Below are 18935 nucleotides of genomic sequence, written 5' to 3'. Positions count from 1 at the left end.
TACATGATATAACTTCTGTAGACTGGTGAAAGAAAATACCAAAGAATTCCTGTATGGTGAAGGTTTGCAACATGTATTCATTATCCATTACATTTCTATCTAAATCACCTCTCTTCACATGGTATATAATAAATACATGATTGTCAATATTGCAGTAGTTGACTAACCTATGTAAGCATTCATATATAAAAAAGCACATGCTGTATAACCTTTTATGTCTAACTTCATCTGACTTAAACGCTTCCCCAAGGTCTTGGTTGCCCTTATAGTTTACACGTATGTTGAAATAGTTTTTTTCCCCTAAAAATACTACACATTTTACAGACTTCAGTTGTCTCAAGAAAATCAATCAATAATATTGTAAATATTTTAAAATAAATAAGTTGTTATAAAGAAAAGTCTTTTAATTTTGTCTAAGTCAAAACTACTTATTTGCAATATCTGAAATCAAACTTTAATCCCTGAATCCCTTTGCCTTTCTTGGTCAGTCAGAATCTTATTTTTCTTATTATTGTTTTATTTCTTAATAAATTTAGAGAGGAATTTTTTTTTTAAAGTCTATGGCTCTTATAGACCAATCATGAATGGACCATTAGACTGTAAATATTGTTAAGTAAGCTCCTCTTGAACTTCTTGCGGATAGTGTATATACTACACCATGGATATAGTCAAAACATTTTCCAATGGTGGAGCAGTCTAATTTAATTGTACAAATGCACTAGCCCCTCTTTCCAACCTTCCGTTATTCCAAGTTGCTAATTTATTAGGAGAGGCAGACAAATGGAATTCTACAGTTAAAAAAACTGGCAGACTTTTAAATACCATAAATGCTCTCTGCAGTGTGTGCAGTTTGCGGGGGAGATCTATCAGGCAGTCAGGTGAGTGGCAGTGAAACAATAGGAGAGTTCTTTATCTGCCTTCCCAAGCGTGCTACAGTACTTCCATGATCTTTCCCCACTATCATACATGAACTCCCCTTGAAATTAGTGAAACCTTGTGTAATGTTATTTCCTATATTTATAATACATACTGTACAGTATAACAGCTTACTTTCACCTGACAGTGCATAAATTCTAAGTGAAATAAATGGGAGTTTCCAAACTATCCAAAATATAAATTTAAAATGAGTACAGAAGTCATTCACACAATAGTCAATGGAAGTACTGTGATTTTAGTTTTACTATGCAAACATCTTTTAAATCAAAAAAGTTTGGGATACTATCTTCACCACACTTTGCATGTAACTTATAAATGACACAGCATATGAATAACAAAAGCAGTAGTCCCTATTGTTGTTCACAGTAAAAGAAGAAATACAAAACAGGTCCACGAGTCCATCAATGCCACTTTCCTTTGGGTTTGAATTGTGGGGGGCCCTCACATAACAGCAACTCTCATTGCTGTTTGAAAATAAAGCTTCTTTCTTAAAATGATCCTCTCTGCTAATCCAGGCACTTAAGAGTTGTTCCTTCAGCCAACAGATGGAGACAGAACTCAGACTTTTGATTACATCTTCCCCTGTATCTATACCATGAGGGACTGGTCTACAAACCTCAGTTGTGTCTCTCCAGCAGGTGGAGCAACAGTACCACTTCTGGCTGGCCTGAATGAAAGAGGAAAAGAAGCGTGCCTTGGAGGCCTAGGAAACTTTTTGGCCACATGCCATATCTCCCTTTCCAATCTTATCCCTGGGGTTTTGAATGAGAGAGTCTTCCTAATTACCAAAACTACAAGTGAATGCCACCTTCCAAAAGTTAACAGTTATTAATGTAAATACCATATTTTTATCTGATTTTCTTTATGTATGTAACCATTCAAGCCTCCATTGTAGCCTGCTACTTATAAGTGTGTGTTTGAAAGTGGAAAGTGACAAGGTAAGAGGGAACTCCACTCAACAGAAGAGAAGTCTAATTAAAGGCTTCCCTCTGATAGCAATCTCTGCTGACCCACTGGTGTGCATTGTTGGGTTTTACACCTATTAATTTGTACCAGGGCATAGCAAAGTGTGCCCTCATCAAAGTGGGAACTGGCATTCGTCCATATTGTTTATTTATAGTGTATTATAAAAATAACATTAAAAATCTAAGAAAATTGGCCCATGTATCTGATGTGTCTATTTTTAATCATTTAAATATTTTCAGATCTAACTACTCTCTCCAAAATAAATGGAAGCAAAACCCACATTATGAAATAACTGATAGCTAAGTTGTTTAATAAAACAATTTTAAGAAAAGCTAGCGCAGAAATATTCCAAAATGCCCAAAATATTATTTTTACACACACAGTAAAAATATATAAAGTATTTTGAATTAAATTGCCAGAAAGTTTTGAAGAGTTATATGCCTGCTTTAACTGAAAAATTATTTAAAACAAATGAGTTTTTCTAACCTTAGCAATAGTGGTTTTAGGTAGAATGGGCTGCAAGTCTTTATAATTAAAGGGGAAAGTTACATCTTAAATTTGTTTTTAAATGATATTAAAGAAGAGCCCTTAAACTGTAGCACAAACTTTATTTTAACTAGGTGGTTGTTTGCTTTAGTGTTAACTTTAGGATAAATAACCAAAGTAATTAAAACTTGGGCATTGGAGGTATTTTCATATTTTTATTTTGAAGATCGTAAGAACATGTTCTTACTAAATGGTATTTTGGAAAAAAATGTTTCATTTCATTTCAGATCAGACACCAACACCAACTAGATTCTTGAAGAACTGTGAAGAAGTGGGTTTGTTCAATGAGCTAGCAAGTCCTTTTGAAAATGAATTCAAAAAGGCTTCAGAAGATGACATTAAAAAAGTATGTTGGCAGTATTGCGCTTAGAAGTTACTGTATACAATATTTTTGTTTTGGTCTGGAAGTATTTAGTGTACTGAGAGATTTGTTTTGATAAAGCAGAGGAACCGTGTTATACTGGAATGTATGCTTTAAAAAAATCAATGTTCTCATTATTTTGTTTTTCAACTTTGAAATGCATCAGTCATCAACATAGAAGTGTAGGTATATGTTGTATGGAGAAAATACAAATTTAGGCCCCAGTCCTGCAAAGACTAACATACCTGTTTGTTTCATTTTATACAATGTGGCTTTAATTGGCTTTACTATTGTCTTTTAATTATTTAAAGGCCCGATCCACAGTTTATTAAAGTGAATGGGCACCTTTCCATTGACTCCAGTGGGCTTTTTATGAGGCCCTAAATGAGTAAATGGTTCTAAAAAGAACCCAGTTCTTAAAAGGGGAAAAAATATATAAATAAAAATCAGGTGGAAGGAATAACTCTTATACTTCAATTGTTTTGCAGGTATACAGATTAGACAACACTTTAACAATGTACACATTACTAATATTCAGTTGTTAAAATAATAAGTTAAACAGTGGTAATCAAATTCAGCAACTAAAAGTGAAGTATGGTTTGAGAACAGATTTTACTATTTTAACTTCAGTTAAACTGACATTTAAATTTCTTTGACAGACAAATCCCACGTGAAAGACAAATGTTGATAACAACCAAAACCACCACACTTGTTCTTATTGTACAAATTGAATTTTTGCGTAAACTTGAATTGAATCCATTCCTAGTGAACTTTATTTAAATACATTTAGATGTGATGTCTTTCATTTTAATTCCTTCCCATTTATAAATGCTTAGGGCCCAAACCTGCAAGCACTTGTCAATGTGAAAAACTTTACTCATATAAATATAGTTATTCAAATGTACAAAGGTATGCAGGATCACATCTTTAGTTTTTTGTCTCTGTGGAGATAGAACCTTACTGAGCCCTAAAAAAATCTGTCACCTTCCATTTTCTGTGAGCCCAACACAGCTCCAAATGATGGCTCCCCCTAATAGATTTCTTGCACCATTATACGTAGCACTATTGAGCCTGTGAGTACTTGCAGGAGGTTTCCAGAGCGCTCACTGCCATCTCAAGAGGCTACAAGGATCAAAGAATTTTTTAAAACTTCTTTGCAGTTTCTTCAACACTGCTCTTCATCCTCCCAGCTGACCTTCATGTCTTAGGGAGGGATATTGTACTGTGATCTCCCTGAGTGACTCCTAAGGGCAATGATCAAAGGAGAATGGGGTTAATAGGGAGTATCATGTGGGAGGAGTTATCTGACTGCATTTTCTGGTTTTCAGAGGTTTTAGTTTCTGGCTTTTAACTTCCATGTTCTGGAAAAGTATAGGGAGAAGGGGCACTCCTAAACAATTTTCTTTCTCTTCGATGAAGTTTGGTTGTCTCTTAAAAGAACCAGATAGATTTTTACCTTTCATTATACTCTTTCTCGAGAGAATTATTTTCCTCTAAGGTATTTTGGCAGATGGGCTAGTTTGCAATATGAGTCAGTGGCTAAATACTTTGGACTTTCTTTTTCTTTAACCAGTATCAGTGATACTGGTTAAAAGATATTTTTCTTAAAGGAATTCCAGATGTAGTCCTCATACCTTTAAAAGTTGTTCTGTCAGATTTTAACAATATGAAGCCGTTTGAGCAATTAAATATATTTTCCCATTCTCTTTTTAAACAATTTTATCTCTTTCAATAATTATTCAATATATTTGTTTGTAATGTTTCTAATCATTTGCTTGGTAACAATCAAATTTAATAAGCATTGCAATGTAACTTCATGATGTGAGTTCAAAATAAAGTAGAAGTTAGGTTGTGATGGAGGGCAGTTATTCAGAACAAATCTGCAATCACACTAAAAAAGACAGAAAATTACTGGGAAAGAAAAATGAGTCTTGTGTGTTTTTTGGTTTTGTTTGTTTTTTTAAGTTTTGCCCTAGGTTGAGATTTCCTCCTTAGGCTTCCATATATTTTGAGGCTTAAAGTGCTTTCAAAGTTTAAACTTTATTCTTAGCAATATAATTTAAAATTTTAGTATGGTATGTGGTAAAGTGGTATTTGAGATTTTGAGAGTTCTCCATTACAAGCTACTTATGATTGAATTGAAAGTGTAATCAGTTACAGACAAGAGCCCGATACAGTGTGATTACATGGTCACATATATGGTCACATAATTGTCCTTATTCTCAAGTTGTTAGAATCATTATGGCCAGCTGTAGCATTCAGAGTATAGAAGAGAGTAGGCCATTCAGAAGCCCAAAGGACTGAAGATAATACAAGGCAGGGACAAGGGGCTTTCTGCAGAATATGGCTATCTTGTGAAGCAGAATACCTTAGGCTCCATTCCCAGCTGTTCCTTTCCTGAAAACCTTAGGAAGTTAACACTTTTCCTACAGAACTTACAGGGATTGGCCTGTACTTTGGCTGGCCTGAGGACTTGAAAGGAGAGGAACCAGACATCTGCCCAAGGGACTGAAGGTCATGTAGAAGTGGGAATGAGGGGTAGCTTAATGAGCTGGCTCTGCTTTAGATGGCCTGTGCTCCTTGAGAACAGAGCCTCTACTCCATAGGGCTGATACTTTCCCCAGCTGTTTATTTTGTTTTTACATATTATAATTTGAGTGGCTAACAGGTTTATTTGCATGTTTACTCTTTTAGATGCCTCTAGATCTATCTCCTCTTGCAACACCAATCATAAGAAATAAAACTGAAGAGCCTTCAGTTGTGGAGACAACTCATCAGGATAGTCCTTTACCTCATCCAGAGTCCACTACCAGTGATGAAAAGGTCAGGAACTTATTTTTCTGGATTTAAAACATTTTTATAAAGAACATACATTGCTGTGAATTTGGTTTTGTATATATTTACTAGAACTACTTTGGTAACCTAATTGTTGATTGTACAGTGATGGCAGTCAGATTGTAAAAGATTCAAAACCTTCAACCCTTCGGGTAAATTTTGCTTAAAATAAACATTCTTTATTCTTCCCATTGGTCCTCCAACAAATTTAGGAGAGAACAGATTTTTCCTGATATTTCTTCTTCTTGTCTTAGTCTCATCTACATGGGTTCGGCTCTTTGAGTCCTTCTCCATTCCAGCCTTATAACTCCAAGCATTCATCTTAACACTAATTTCCACTGTATTCAAGAACTGCTCCTAGCTCTTCCTCAGGGTCCAGCTCTCAGAATCATACAAAAGTGCTGGCCCAATTACCATCTTGTAGATCTTACTTTTCAGTTTGATAGGTGTTCTTTTATACAGATCACTTCACTCACTTTTCTTCATTTAGTCCATGACTTTCCTTTTCTGTTTATAAGAAAAACAACTTTTTTAAAAAAGAGCATCTTTATACATCATAAATAGGGCTGCAGATTTGTCACATCTTTTTTTTTATCAAAAAATCATGGTGCGATATTGGTAAAGTTAGTAAAAGTCACAGGTTTAGGGACTGCTTTGTGATTTTTGTTGTTGTTGATAAATGCCTTGACAAATGAGGGGGCACTGATCACCTGCACCAGCATGGTCCCAGCACCACAACCCTGATCCTGGCCTAGATAATGTGATTGTGACTGTACAGATGACCACGTAGTTTACCTTTTTTTGCCAGGATACCATATAAATTCACAAAATGTCCATTTTCCTGCTATCAGCCTGACATTTTGCCTGCCTTCTTAGGTTCTGCTTGCTTTTTAGTCCCCTCTTTCCCAAAGGGGAAACAAATGTGTTTCTTTGCTGGCTATTATACTTCTGGTATTTAAAAGGACAGAATGGGAGGCAGGGGAAAGGGATATCTTTCATGATTCAGTGCATCAAGGATGAGAGTGTGACCTGAGCCACCAGACCTTTTCTTGCAGCCGAATGGGCAAAGCAGCCGAAGCAGTTGCATTATCTTGGGTAAAGAAGACTTACAGGAGGAATTTGCTGCCATCTGGTGCTTGTAAACTGCCCAGGATCACAGCTCCACTCTTGCAGCACTTATGAGCTCTTCATGGCAGCCACATTCTCCTTCTGCACAGCTCCTAAACTTAATCTGCGCAAGGTTGCCCTTTAGTAGATCTACACAGCAGATTTCTTCCGCTGCAGTCCTCCCCTGGTTTCCCACAATGAAATGCTTCATGCCTTTGTTCAAAATCTGGGAGAACTGATGAGCCATGCAAATAATGTAGGTTGTGTTTGGTTCTTTGGTGAGGAGCAAGTTTCAAAGCTAAATGTCTCTTTATTGAAAAAGCCCTGCTGCCAATCCACTCTGATTTAAACTAGAAATGCTCCCAGTTTGACCACTTCTGAATTCAAAAGGCACCATAGAAAGAGAAGCAGTCTTTAGGCAGCTAGGTCCCTAACTATTCAGGGCATTATCAGTCCAAATCTACAACATAAGCTTCATTCAGAAATCAAATGGAAGCCAGTGCAGCCTATAGGGCACAGGTGTAATATGTTCCCTAAGTGAAATACCATTTAATAAGTGGACAGCTGAAATCTGTACTAAGGGAAGGTTTTTTTTCATAGTTTTAAAGTGTAGTCCTGAGTACAGCAGCAATCAAATCTGACAAAGGCATAAGTAATTGGAAAGGCCTGCATCCAAAAGGAAAGATAAAAGCCAAGTCCAGATAAAGTGCTCTGCTGCTGCTACCTGTATGTACCTCCAAGAGCAATAGAGGATCTAATAAGGAACAAACAGTGGGCATGCTTCCTCGATCGGTGGAGATAATAATCTTTCTCCAACCCACAAATATCACTTTTATCTGATCTTGATTTGAGTCGCAGCTAACGGGTTTTCATCTTAGCCCTGTCCTGGTTTGGTTAACTGCTCAGCTGCCCTGTCCAGAGAATGCATTTATTATGTGTTTTCATTTTATGGAGTATTTATAGTCTATTTCAGTACAATTAAAGGTTATTGAATTTAGTAATAACAAGCATTACCATATAATTTCCAGTTTGCTGTATCATGCAGTGCTCTCTCATTAATTTTGGTTGGGGGCTAGTTGCCGTGTACAGTAGGTAAAGTTTATAGCACAGTATACAGGGTCCCATGTTAAAGGTAATGGCTTGTTTCATTAACTTCTGTGACATGCTTTGGGATCTTCAGATGGAAGGTATGTATAGTTTAACATCTGTAGTGTGCAAGGTGCTGGAGAAAATTCTGAAAGAGAAAGTAGTTGAGGACCTTGAGGTTAATGGCAATTGTGACAAATTACAACATGGTTTTACGAAGGGCAGATCGTGCCAAACCAATCTGATCTCCTTCTTCGAGAAAGTAACGGACTTATTAGATAAGGGAAATGCGGTGGACCTACTATACCTTGATTTCAGTAAAGCGTTTGATACTGTACCACATGAGGAATTATTGGCTAAACTTGAAAAGATGGGGATCGATATGAAAATCCAGAGGTGGATAAGGAATTGGTTAATGGGGAGAAAGCAGCGGGTTGTATTGAAGGGTGAACTGTCAGGTTGGAGGGAGGTCACCAGTGGAGTTCCTCAAGGTTCAGTTTTGGGACCCATTTTATTTAATCTATTTATTACTGACCTCGGAACCGATTGTAGGAATGGGCTGATAAAGTTTGCGGATGACACAAAGCTGGGAGGCATTGCCAATTCTGAGGAGGATAGGGATATTCTGCAGGGAGACTTGAATGAGCTTGTGAATTGGAGTATCAGAAATAGGATGAAATTTAATAGTGAAAAGTGTAAGGTGATGCATTTAGGGATGACTAACAACAATTTTAGTTACAAACTGGGGACGCATCAGTTAGAAGTAACGGAGGAGGAGAAAGACCTCGGGGTCATGGTAGACTGCAGGATGACTGAGTCGACAATGTGACGTGGCGGTGAAAAAAGCCAATGCGGTCTTGGGATGCATTAGGCGAGGTATATCTAGTAGGGATAGGGAGGTCCTGCTTCCGTTGTATAAGGCGCCGGTGAGACCTCATTTGGAGTACTGTGTGCAGTTCTGGTCTCCCATGTTTAAAAAAGATGAACTCAAACTGGAACGGGTACAGAGAAGGGCCACTAGGATGATCAGAGGAATGGAAAACCTGTCGTATGAAAGGAGACTAGAGGAGCTCGGGTTGTTTAGTCTGACCAAACGAAGGCTGAGGGGGGATATGATTGCTCTCTTTAAATATATCAGAGGGATAAATACCAGGGAGGGAGAGGAATTATTCCAGCTCAGTACTAATGTGGACACGAGAACGAATGGATATAAACTGGCCGTGGGGAAGTTTAGGCTTGAAATTAGACGAAGGTTTCTGACCGTCAGAGGGGTGAAATATTGGAACAGCCTTCCGAGGGAAACGGTGGGGGCGAAGGACCTGTCTGTTTTTAAGAATAAGTTAGATAAGTTTATGGAGGGAATGGTTTAATGGAAAAACATGATTTTAGCCAAAGGAATACCGAGCCATGGCAGGTAAATAGTATAATGGCTAACAAGGGTCAGGCTGGAGACTCTTGCCTACATGATCAGTAAAATCCCGAGCGCCATATTTGGGGTCGGGAAGGAATTTTCCTCCAGGGTAGATTGGCAGAGGCCCTGGAGGTTTTTCGCCTTCCTCCGCAGCATGGGGCGGGGATCGCTAGCCGGAGGGTTCTCTGCCAATTGAAGTCACTAAGCCACAGGATTTGGGGACTTCAACAGCAGAGTCAAGGGAAGGGGTAGGGACGGCTTTGTGGCCTGCAGCATGCAGGGGGTCAGACCAGATGATCATAATGGTCCCTTCTGACCTTAAAGTCTATGAGTCTGAGTCTATGACATGCTAAATGCTTGTTTAATATTTTCGTTGAATCCTAATTGATTGCCATTCTCAGGATTATGACACTCACATCCTCAGTCAGTTCTGTTACTTGCCTGGTTTACAAGCACAGTGATCTATCTTCTGTGCTCAAATCTTTCTTTAAGATTCAGTCAAGAGGTAGGCGAGGGTATTTCTAAGCATCTTGAATGACTGAAAGAACTGTAGAATCCTGTGAGTATTTTTCACAAGAGAGGGTCCTAGTTAAATAAGAGAAATTACTTTTTAAAAGGAGTAACAAATGTACGTAGTTTTTTGGTTCTTACGGATTCCAATGGCCCTTTTGTTTCAGCTGTTATATAAACCTAAAAGAAATATTCATTTATATTTCTCTTTGCTGTATGTCAGGGCATACTGAAAAGCTCTGTTTACCAAGAACTGATGCAACCGGTAGCATAATTCTGATTGTCAATTCCTTTACCCTGTATCTATTGGACTTACTAATATAAACCCTGACAGCATATTGGAGCAGTATGTCTCATAGCTCAGCATACTGGTTTTGAATTTGTCCTAAAATTGTGATGAACAGATACATTTCTTGATTTTGTTTGTCACAGCCTTAATTATTGAGCCTATATTTTTGGTGAACTTATTCAGTTTTTTAAAACGGCATAATTCATTCCACTCCAGCAGTCTGTAAGTTGGTTAAATGTTACAAAGATTGCTGATTTTTTTTTCTCTTTAATCTATGTTCACTGCACAATCTTTATTGATGGTCTGTAATTTCAATGGTTAATTTTCATTTTTCCCATAGGAAGTGTCACTTCAGCAGACTGCACAGCCTACATCAACAATAGTTCGTCCAGCATCACTGCAGGTTCCTAATGTATTGCTAACAAGTTCTGACTCAAGTGTTATTATTCAGCAGGCAATACCTTCACCAACTTCTAGCACTGTCATTACCCAGGCTCCATCCTCCAACCGGCCAATAGTGTAAGTCATGTGATAGTAAAATATTTTATTACAGATTTCTAAAAAGATTTTGTCTAGTTTACAAAGTACTTTTGATCACTTTTTTCTGCAGTTTAATAAACAATGCGGCCTCCAGCTCCATATTCTCCAACAGTACAGTGAGTTTACATTATAACTATGTGAGACAGTTATGTCAAACAGAATTACTGTTAAATGTACAGAATGTGGATATTATTGATACCTTGTTAAAATGGCAAATAGTTTAAGCTGTATTAAGCTTGGACAGGGTTACACCAAATTACTAATGTATCAAACTTTGTAATAAGAAACGTCAATATCTTTCAATTCTGCTGTGTATTTGTGTCCTTTTAAAATATTTCCTCCTCTTTTTTTTTCTTAGACCAGTACCAGGTCCTTTCCCTCTGCTGTTACATCTTCCTAATGGACAAACTATGCCTGTTGCTATTCCTGCCTCAATCACAAATTCTAATGTTCATGTCCCTGCTGCAGTTCCAGTAAGTTTACACATGACCTATTATACATTCTTAATTTTAAAATAAGACAGACTTGCATAAATGCTGCTTTTTTTTTTTTTTAATTTCAAACACTGACATTTAAAAAAAGATTTTTGGACTTGATTTACTATGGTGTGATACATATTTTTGGCAACTATTGTAATTTGTGCTCTGAATACTTATTAGAATAGTATATCTTTATCATTCCAAATATTGCTTAAATGGTTAGAAATACTTTAATTACTCTGAAAGGGTAAAAAGCTACTGATATACCTTAAGCCTTAGAACTTAGTTTTACAGATTTTGGTAGCTGTTTTGATTCTAGTGGGCAATGCAATCATATAATTTGTATTATGCTAGAATACTCAAAGATTGTTTTTCATTTTTATGACTTTCCTGGTCAGCTTGTTAGACCTGTCACCATGGTGCCTAGTATCCCAGGAATCCCAGGGCCCTCCTCCCCACAGCCAGTACAGTCAGAGGCAAAATTGGTAAGTTAGAATTCCATTGATCTTCAAGAAGGTTAATCTGGAAAAAAAATGTTATGTCATTAATAATTAGATCTTACTACAGATGTAGTTGTTTGACTTAGTAATTGTTACCGTGCAGTATAAATTTTATTTTCTACGGACCTTGATCTTACAGAAGGCAAGCTCTGTGCTGGAATCTCAATGCTAGAAAATGAGAGCTATCAATGTGTTTTGGTTTTATGGTAATTTCAGATTCTTGTATGATTGTTAGCACCAGGACTAAAACACATTTATGAATTTAGCAGCACCAGTGAAATGTACTCAGAAGAAGACCAGTATTTTAACTGTAAGCTCAGTCTCGCTCCTCATGGTGAAGGGAGGCGTATATGTGGCTTTAGGAGAGGGAGGAGACACAAGCTTAATATCACTTCAGCAGTGAACCTTGCCTGCTAATAGAAGCAAAATTGAAGAACTGCAGAGGTAAGCCCATACCAAAATGGTGTGAAGCTTCTTAGCAGAAAAGACTATAGGAATAAAAACCAGGCTTTACCTAACAACACACGTCTTAATATTCCCAGCTGCTTATGGTCTCTTCTTCCAGGCATGTAACCTGATAGGGTTTAGTGACCAATGTCACTAAAGAGACATTGGTATGATGTAAATAAAAAGCTGGTTTGTTAAGATAACCAAAAAGGGTAAAGAAAAGAATCAGTTCTATAAATGTACATTAGCAGGATCATAATAATTATAGTTTAAACTTTAATTAATCACTTCCAATAAAAATGTGTATCTTCTCCAATTTGTTAGCTAGTTGCTTCAATGCTTTTTTATCTAACTTTTCTTCATTCCATCTGTTTTTGTAAAATGGAATGGGAAATATGTGAAAGAAAAATTAAATAAATGTCCCCCCGTGTGCATCCATAGAAGAGCTCCACAGACTGAATCTGTCTTGTAGATTACGTGCATTTAACTTAGAATAGTATTACATTATCCCTGACACTCATTTACTTGTATTTAAAAAATTAAGAGGAGAATCAGGAGCAGTAAGTAGATAAAAATATTAGTTTTAAATGTGAAGCAGTAGGGGGGTTTAGGGACAATAGCACCCTGCTAGGGCACTTTCATGGCAGCAGCAGGAGCAGGCAGCCCAGTTGCTATAGCTGCAGAAGCCACTTTGAGACTGTATATATAGCTGGCAGGGGGGGATGATGGACCGTATAGAGGGATGAAGCCCTTAAAATCCTTTATTAATGTGGGGAGAAGGCTGGGAAGTTCAGTCAGTGAACTTCCTTTTTGGCCTCCGCTCCAAACCCTAGTGTATTCAGTAGTGAGGAAGGGTGCAGGCGTTCCCCAGAGATGGGCAAGGACCCTTTCCACATCAAATATCTGTCTGTGTGAGGTGAGGCTGTTGGACACATAGAAACCCTTTTCCCAAAATGATACAACCGCTCTCAGGAGTGCATTGGCCACCAGTGAACTCTGAGTAGAGCTGCGTGCTACAGTCAGACCTACTCTCCCATCTCTGCTCCCTTTGGTGAGTTGGCTTTTGAAGTGCTGCAGGAGATGGGAGGACAGTACTAAGGGCTTTTTCTCCTCAGTCCCCACTCATCGTTCAGAGGGATTGAAAAAGGAGTCCTTCATTTTCAGAGTCAGGAAAAAAATAATTGTAACTGCCTTCTGAGAAAATATATTTATCTTAATTCTGGGAAAAGATTAATATAAAAAATGGGGATCAGATAAGAACAAGAATTCTATTTCCTCACCTGACGTATTCCATAGGATCAAGACTCCTATTGACAGAATTTCACTATGTGGAATCTATTAGAACTTCAAAACTAGAGGTCCAAATTATTTTTGTTTAGTTGGGCAAGAAATTAAATTCTTAAGAGTAAGAGTAAATCATGCAGTAATATGCTTTATGAAGCTTTATTTATGAAAAAATACAAGTGGTAAAAGCTTTTGATTTCACATAGGAAAAAGCAATCACTTATAGAGAAGGCACAAAAATAGCATAAAGAAAAACAAAGATTGTGAGACTTAAAATTTAAGTCTCATTGTCTCATTAGAATGTAGCTAATATTTGCACTTCAGTGTTTGCTTATCTTCTTTAAATGGGATGGTAAAAGCATACTCACCATATTTCTTCTTTTCTTTCTTGTCTCTGTGAATAAGGAATGGGCAGAATATATCAGAATTGTGTATATTAGTTGCACTCTATATAGTGTATATTCACAAAAATAATAGAAATAATATTTTTTTTAAAGTGTAAAGAAGAAACCTAATATTCACAGAAAAATTTCTCCAACAAAAAATTACATAGGCTAATTGCTAAGAACGATATAAAGTATTATGAACAGGCAACATGGGTTACCAATTTTTAAAATTCCCATTTGATTTTCAGAATGTAAATCTTTATTTGCAATACCAAATTCTGTGTCTTTCTGGTATATTTCTTGCATGTAAAAATATGTTAAACATGAAACTGCTGCAATGTAACCTGCAATACATTTGAAATTCTGCAAATGTCAGAGTAATTAAATTTACTTCTATCATTGGTGGTGGTCTCTGTTAAACCAACAGAGGGCTTAGAATATTTAATTATATTTGATTAATATTTCCTTGATAAACAAAGTTGATGAAAATACCTTTTTAAAAAATGCTATGCTCCGGTTGTCAATAAAACTTAATAAGCAGGATTAGCTAGATATTATTAATATCGGTTAAATACTATTTCTAGGCTTATTACATATTTCTCTTAGTATATCACTATGGTTACTAGCTAGAAGACAAGGAAGCAGAATTTTTGAATTCATTTGGAACTTCCTTATTGATATTGTAAGCGACAGCTTAGTCATGTGTAGACATATTTCATTGCTGTGGATTTTTCTCATATTACACTAGGGGAATGTAACATAAATATATACTATATGTAATTGCTAAGACAACTGGTTGCCCAACTTGCTAAAACAACTGGCTACCTAACGTCAAAACAGTCTGCTGAATACATGACATTCAGTGTGACAATAAATAGGCTGTTGAACTAGGGATGATGCCTTGAAAGTTGGTAAATGTCTTGGAGGGCTGTTACCTATTGTTTGCCTTTAGCTGTCATTGGTTAAACTTTTTTGTCTTCTGTAATGCAAAAACTGAAATTTCTAATCTCTAATACAGTATCTTGCATCTTTTACTGTAAGTTATATAGAAAAAAATATTATTGTAAGGTACTCTCAGTTGAGACATTCTGACTATTCCAGAAATTCAGGATGAAGTGATGTGGTGGTGAGGCCCTAACCTCTTCTTTGAAAAGACACATGACAACTTGCCCAAGAGGAGGCAACCATGTTTATAGGTTCCTGCAGGGATGACCTAACTTTTTGCCCCTGGGCAAAATTAGTACTATCATTCCGACCAGAGAAACAACATCTGCCATCCTCAGTAGACCAGGGAGCATAATGAACATTGTAACATTTATGACACAACAGCAAACTACCCTGATGTGAAGGAAAGATTAGTGAGTGGCCAATACGGTTGCATCAGGAGTTCTTTAGTGATCCGGAACTAAAAGGAATCCTACAAAAAGTGGCAACGTGGACAGATTGCTAAGGATGAGTATAAAAGAATAGCATAAGCATGTAGGGACAAAATGAAGCAAAGGCTCAAAATGAGTGGCACCTAGCAAGAGACATAAAAGGCAATAAAAGGAGGTTTTATAAATACATTAAGAGCAAGAGAATGATGAAGGAAAGTGTAAATCCACTATTTAGTGAGGGACAGATGGTAACATCAAGGAATTCTGAAACATTTAATGCCTATTTTGCTTCAGTTTTACCTAAAAAGGTGAATTGTGACCAGATACTCAACACAATTAATATTTACAAGAAATGGGAAGGGTCACAAACCAGAATAGGGAAAGAACAGTTTAAAAAATATTTAGGTAAGCTGTATGTTTTCAAGTCTGCAGGGCCTGATGAAATTCACCCTAGCGTACTTAAGAAACTAAGGTCATGTCTATACTTACTAGGGATCAACATTGCTGTGATCGATGCAACGGAGGTCGATTTAGCGGGTCTAATGAAGACCCGCTAAATCGACCACATAGCACTCTCCAGTCAACTCCAGTACTCCACTGGAATGAGAACATTAAGGTAAATCGACAGGAGTGCATCTCCCATCGATGCAGTGCAGTGTACATATCGCAGTAAGTCGACCTAAGCTATGTCAACCCCAGCTACATTATTCATGTAGCTGGAGTACCATAACTTAGATAGACTTGCTGCAGTAGTGTAGACAAGGCCTAACTGAAGCAATCTCAGAACTATTAGCAGTCATCTTTGAGAACTCATGGAAGATGGGTGAGGTTCCAGAGGACTAGAGAAGGGCAAGCATAGTACATACCTTTAAAAAAGGGAACAAAGAGGGTCTGGGAAATTGTAGACCAGTCAGCCCAACTTTGATACCTGGAAAAATACTGGAACAAATTATTAATCTTTTTGTAAAGCCCTTAGCAGATAATAGGGTGATACGAATAGCCAACATGGATTTGCCAAGAACAAATCATCCTAGACCAACATAATTTCCTTCTTTGATGGGGTTACTGGCCTAGTGGATGGGGAGAAGCAGTAGATGTGAGATATTGTGATTTTTAGTAAGATTTTTGACACAGTTGCATATGATATTCTCATAAGCAAACTAGGGATGTGGCCTACGTGAAATTGCTATAAGGTTAGTGCACAACCAGTAGAAAGACCATACTCAGAGTAGTTATCAATGGTTCGCTATCAAACTGGGAAGATGTATCTAGTGGTGTCTTTTTTATGGATTTAGATGGAATAAATGGGCCCAAAGAGTCAATGATGTTAATATGACAGTATCCAACATTAAAGAGTGTTAAAGAAGGTTTGGGGTCTGGTATACAGATACCACAGCCTACTTAGTGCCATGGCAAACACACTCTTAAAAAATCATTTTCACCTTTTATTAAAGATACAGAGAGAGAGAAGGAAGGAAAAACTGGTAAAGCATTTGAAATGTAAAGTATTGGGGAAGGCTTTTATTTTAACATCCCTTGTTCTTTTCCCTTTAGCTGGAGAGCGAGTTTTTAGAAAGAAAACCCACTTACTTGACAGTCTATTAGATGGTATTAAAGATGGTAATAACCCATCTATGGGGAAAAGAGAAGTTAGTTGAGAAGGGCTAGAGTTCTCATTGCTGTGAAAGTCCAATCCCATTTCTTAAAAGACAAAACAAAACACTCTCACAGAAGGGGAACGAAAAGAACAGCAGATGGAAAATGCAGCTTCTGTCTCTAGTGTTGACTTTCACTTGCATCCTCACTGCTGGAAAAACAAAGGAACAGCAAACTGTTTTATTAGTCACTCTAAGGCATGGCAAACTTGTAGCAGCGTTGGGCTGTTTAGGGCATTGCTTTTAGCTGCCTCTTTTCAGTTACAGACTTACAGAAGTGTTGTAGAGTATACAGTCTTGGCCAGCTAAGCCAGATTCTCTTTAAACAGAAGGCAAAAGATGAGAGATAGGAAAGGGAGTGGTGGGTGGTGTGATAGTCTCAAATTCCAGGTGGTATTTGGGATTCAGCTGGAGTTGGAAGAGGTGGCAATGTCATCTAAGTCCCTCTGTTGCCCAGGTCTGGTCAGGACATCTTGGAATCAGGTTGACAAAGGTCCAATGATGGTACAGTAGATCCTGCAGTGCCAGGAGATAGTAAGAGTGGCATTCATGATGGTGAAGCTCGCTCCTTCCCAGTCTCTGATCTTTCAGTCAGCCATTGTCACATTAGCCAGCTTTTTCCCTCCACAAGTCTCTTTGAGGACTCCGAAAGGGAGTGATGGGCAGAATAGCCAATCTCCTTATTTTGTCCACCAATTATTCGTAATTTCTAACACACATTTGTGACTAGATGACCTTTTGAGGTCCCTTCCAGCTCTACATTTCTGTGGTTAACAGAAATTACATCCATTTGTTACAAGCTCCCTTGACTTTCCTAATATCCTTCATGGGGAAGGACGACGTGGCTAAGTTAGAGTTGGAGTCAACTTTCAATGTGTGTTAGGCACCTAACTCTCTCAGATGCTTCTGAAAATCCCACCCTTACTCTGTTTTCCCATCTGTACAGGGGGGAAATAGAACCTTAGATGGGTGTTGGACGCATAATTTATTACCATTTGACTCTAGTTTGGCATATTTTTTTGAAGTGAGCCAGAGCATATAGAACCACTGCATATTTTGATAAATAACTATTTATTTCCTTATGGCTTGTATGTAGCAAAGCTTCACGCTCAAAATCATATATAGCACCATTTGTTGTGGTAATCGTAAGAGTGAGCTTTACTGAAATAAATGGAAATTTTGTTTTAAACTTCAGTTGTTAAAAATAATGTGTCAGCAAAGATGCTCTTCAATAATAGATATAAGTCATGGTTAAAATTTCATCTTCGCTTTCCTAGAAGACAAAAATCCCACAGTTGTTGGAGATAGGGCACCTAATCTGTCTCATATGCCAAATATAGCCTTCAGTCATGCATTCATCTAAAGAATGTCCTTCTGCCCATTCTTTACCTTTTAAGTATGAGTAGCTCCTGAAGTCTCAGTTCAATTTCTAAATCTGCTCTCTAGTGACATTTCAAAGTCTTACCAGCCTGAAGTTGCCCAATTTAATATTCAGGTTTGCCTGTCATTTGGTTGGTTGAGCTGTATTCCACTTCCACACAAGTGTTTGAGTCTCCCTTCAGTGCCTGGATTGCACATCTGTAAATATTTTCTTAGTTACAGCCTTCTTTTGATTTGACTTGAAAGAATGTGTATCTGGTCTTTGAAGATGTATCATTGAGATGTCTGGTGCTAACATTCTGGAAAAAAGTTTAACCTTACAGGATAGTTTTCTTCTGATGTTTTTCCCCTGTGCAATCAAATTTCATACCAGTATAAATTTGACAAAACAAATGTGCAAGCACAACTGCATATTAACTTTGTAAATACATAATTTAAATAGTTGGATTTTTGTTTTGTTTTTTATTTGATATGGCTGTTGTTTTGATGGAATCCCAACCTGGGAATGTTAGACTCCTTCAGGGTGGCACAGTCTTGGCTTCTCATGTGAAGGGAGCTGTAAGGCTGTTACTGCCAGTGCCCTGTTCAGTCTCCTTTGCTGCTGTTTTCTCTCCTCTAATCTGTGCTATCACTGCCTGTCACCTTATAGGCTGTAAGCAGCCTGTAGGGGGACAGTACACTATGAACACAATTGCCTTGGGTGGGGAGAAAGAAAAAACACAGGAGCAAGAAAATAAGATAAAGAATGAAAATAAACCAGAAAAAATATATATAGAAGAAAAAAGAACAGGGATAAAAGATTCCCGGAGAGACAGAAAATAGCAAAATGGTTACCTAGCTC

General features: G+C 37.4%; 1 protein-coding gene across 6 annotated transcripts in view; it reads left to right on the top strand.

The window, feature by feature from the left end:
- The window catches only part of ATF2 (activating transcription factor 2), an 84846-nt gene that overhangs the window by 26731 nt on the left and 39180 nt on the right, over nucleotides 1–18935 (top strand). For 4 of the 6 annotated variants that reach the window (XR_004647660.1, XR_004647658.1, XR_004647659.1 and 1 more), the window contains exons 6-10: nucleotides 2676–2794; nucleotides 5504–5632; nucleotides 10388–10566; nucleotides 10946–11060; nucleotides 11465–11551. Coding sequence is in view for 3 of the 6 variants with exons in the window: in XM_034785533.1 (XP_034641424.1) it covers nucleotides 2676–2794; nucleotides 5504–5632; nucleotides 10388–10566; nucleotides 10946–11060; nucleotides 11465–11551 (629 nt within the window). In the remaining 3 variants the exon portion in view is untranslated. Of the gene's footprint in view, nucleotides 1–1474; nucleotides 1770–2675; nucleotides 2795–5503; nucleotides 5633–10387; nucleotides 10567–10945; nucleotides 11061–11464; nucleotides 11552–18935 lie in introns of all 6 variants that reach the window. The other 2 variants (XM_034785535.1, XM_034785534.1) reach the window with 2 other exon arrangements.

Source organism: Trachemys scripta, chromosome 11, assembly GCF_013100865.1.
Source record: "Trachemys scripta elegans isolate TJP31775 chromosome 11, CAS_Tse_1.0, whole genome shotgun sequence".
In the NCBI taxonomy this organism is placed as follows: domain Eukaryota; kingdom Metazoa; phylum Chordata; order Testudines; family Emydidae; genus Trachemys; species Trachemys scripta.
Note: the sequence above shows the minus strand (reverse complement) of the source record. Positions and strands in the feature narration are given on the sequence as shown.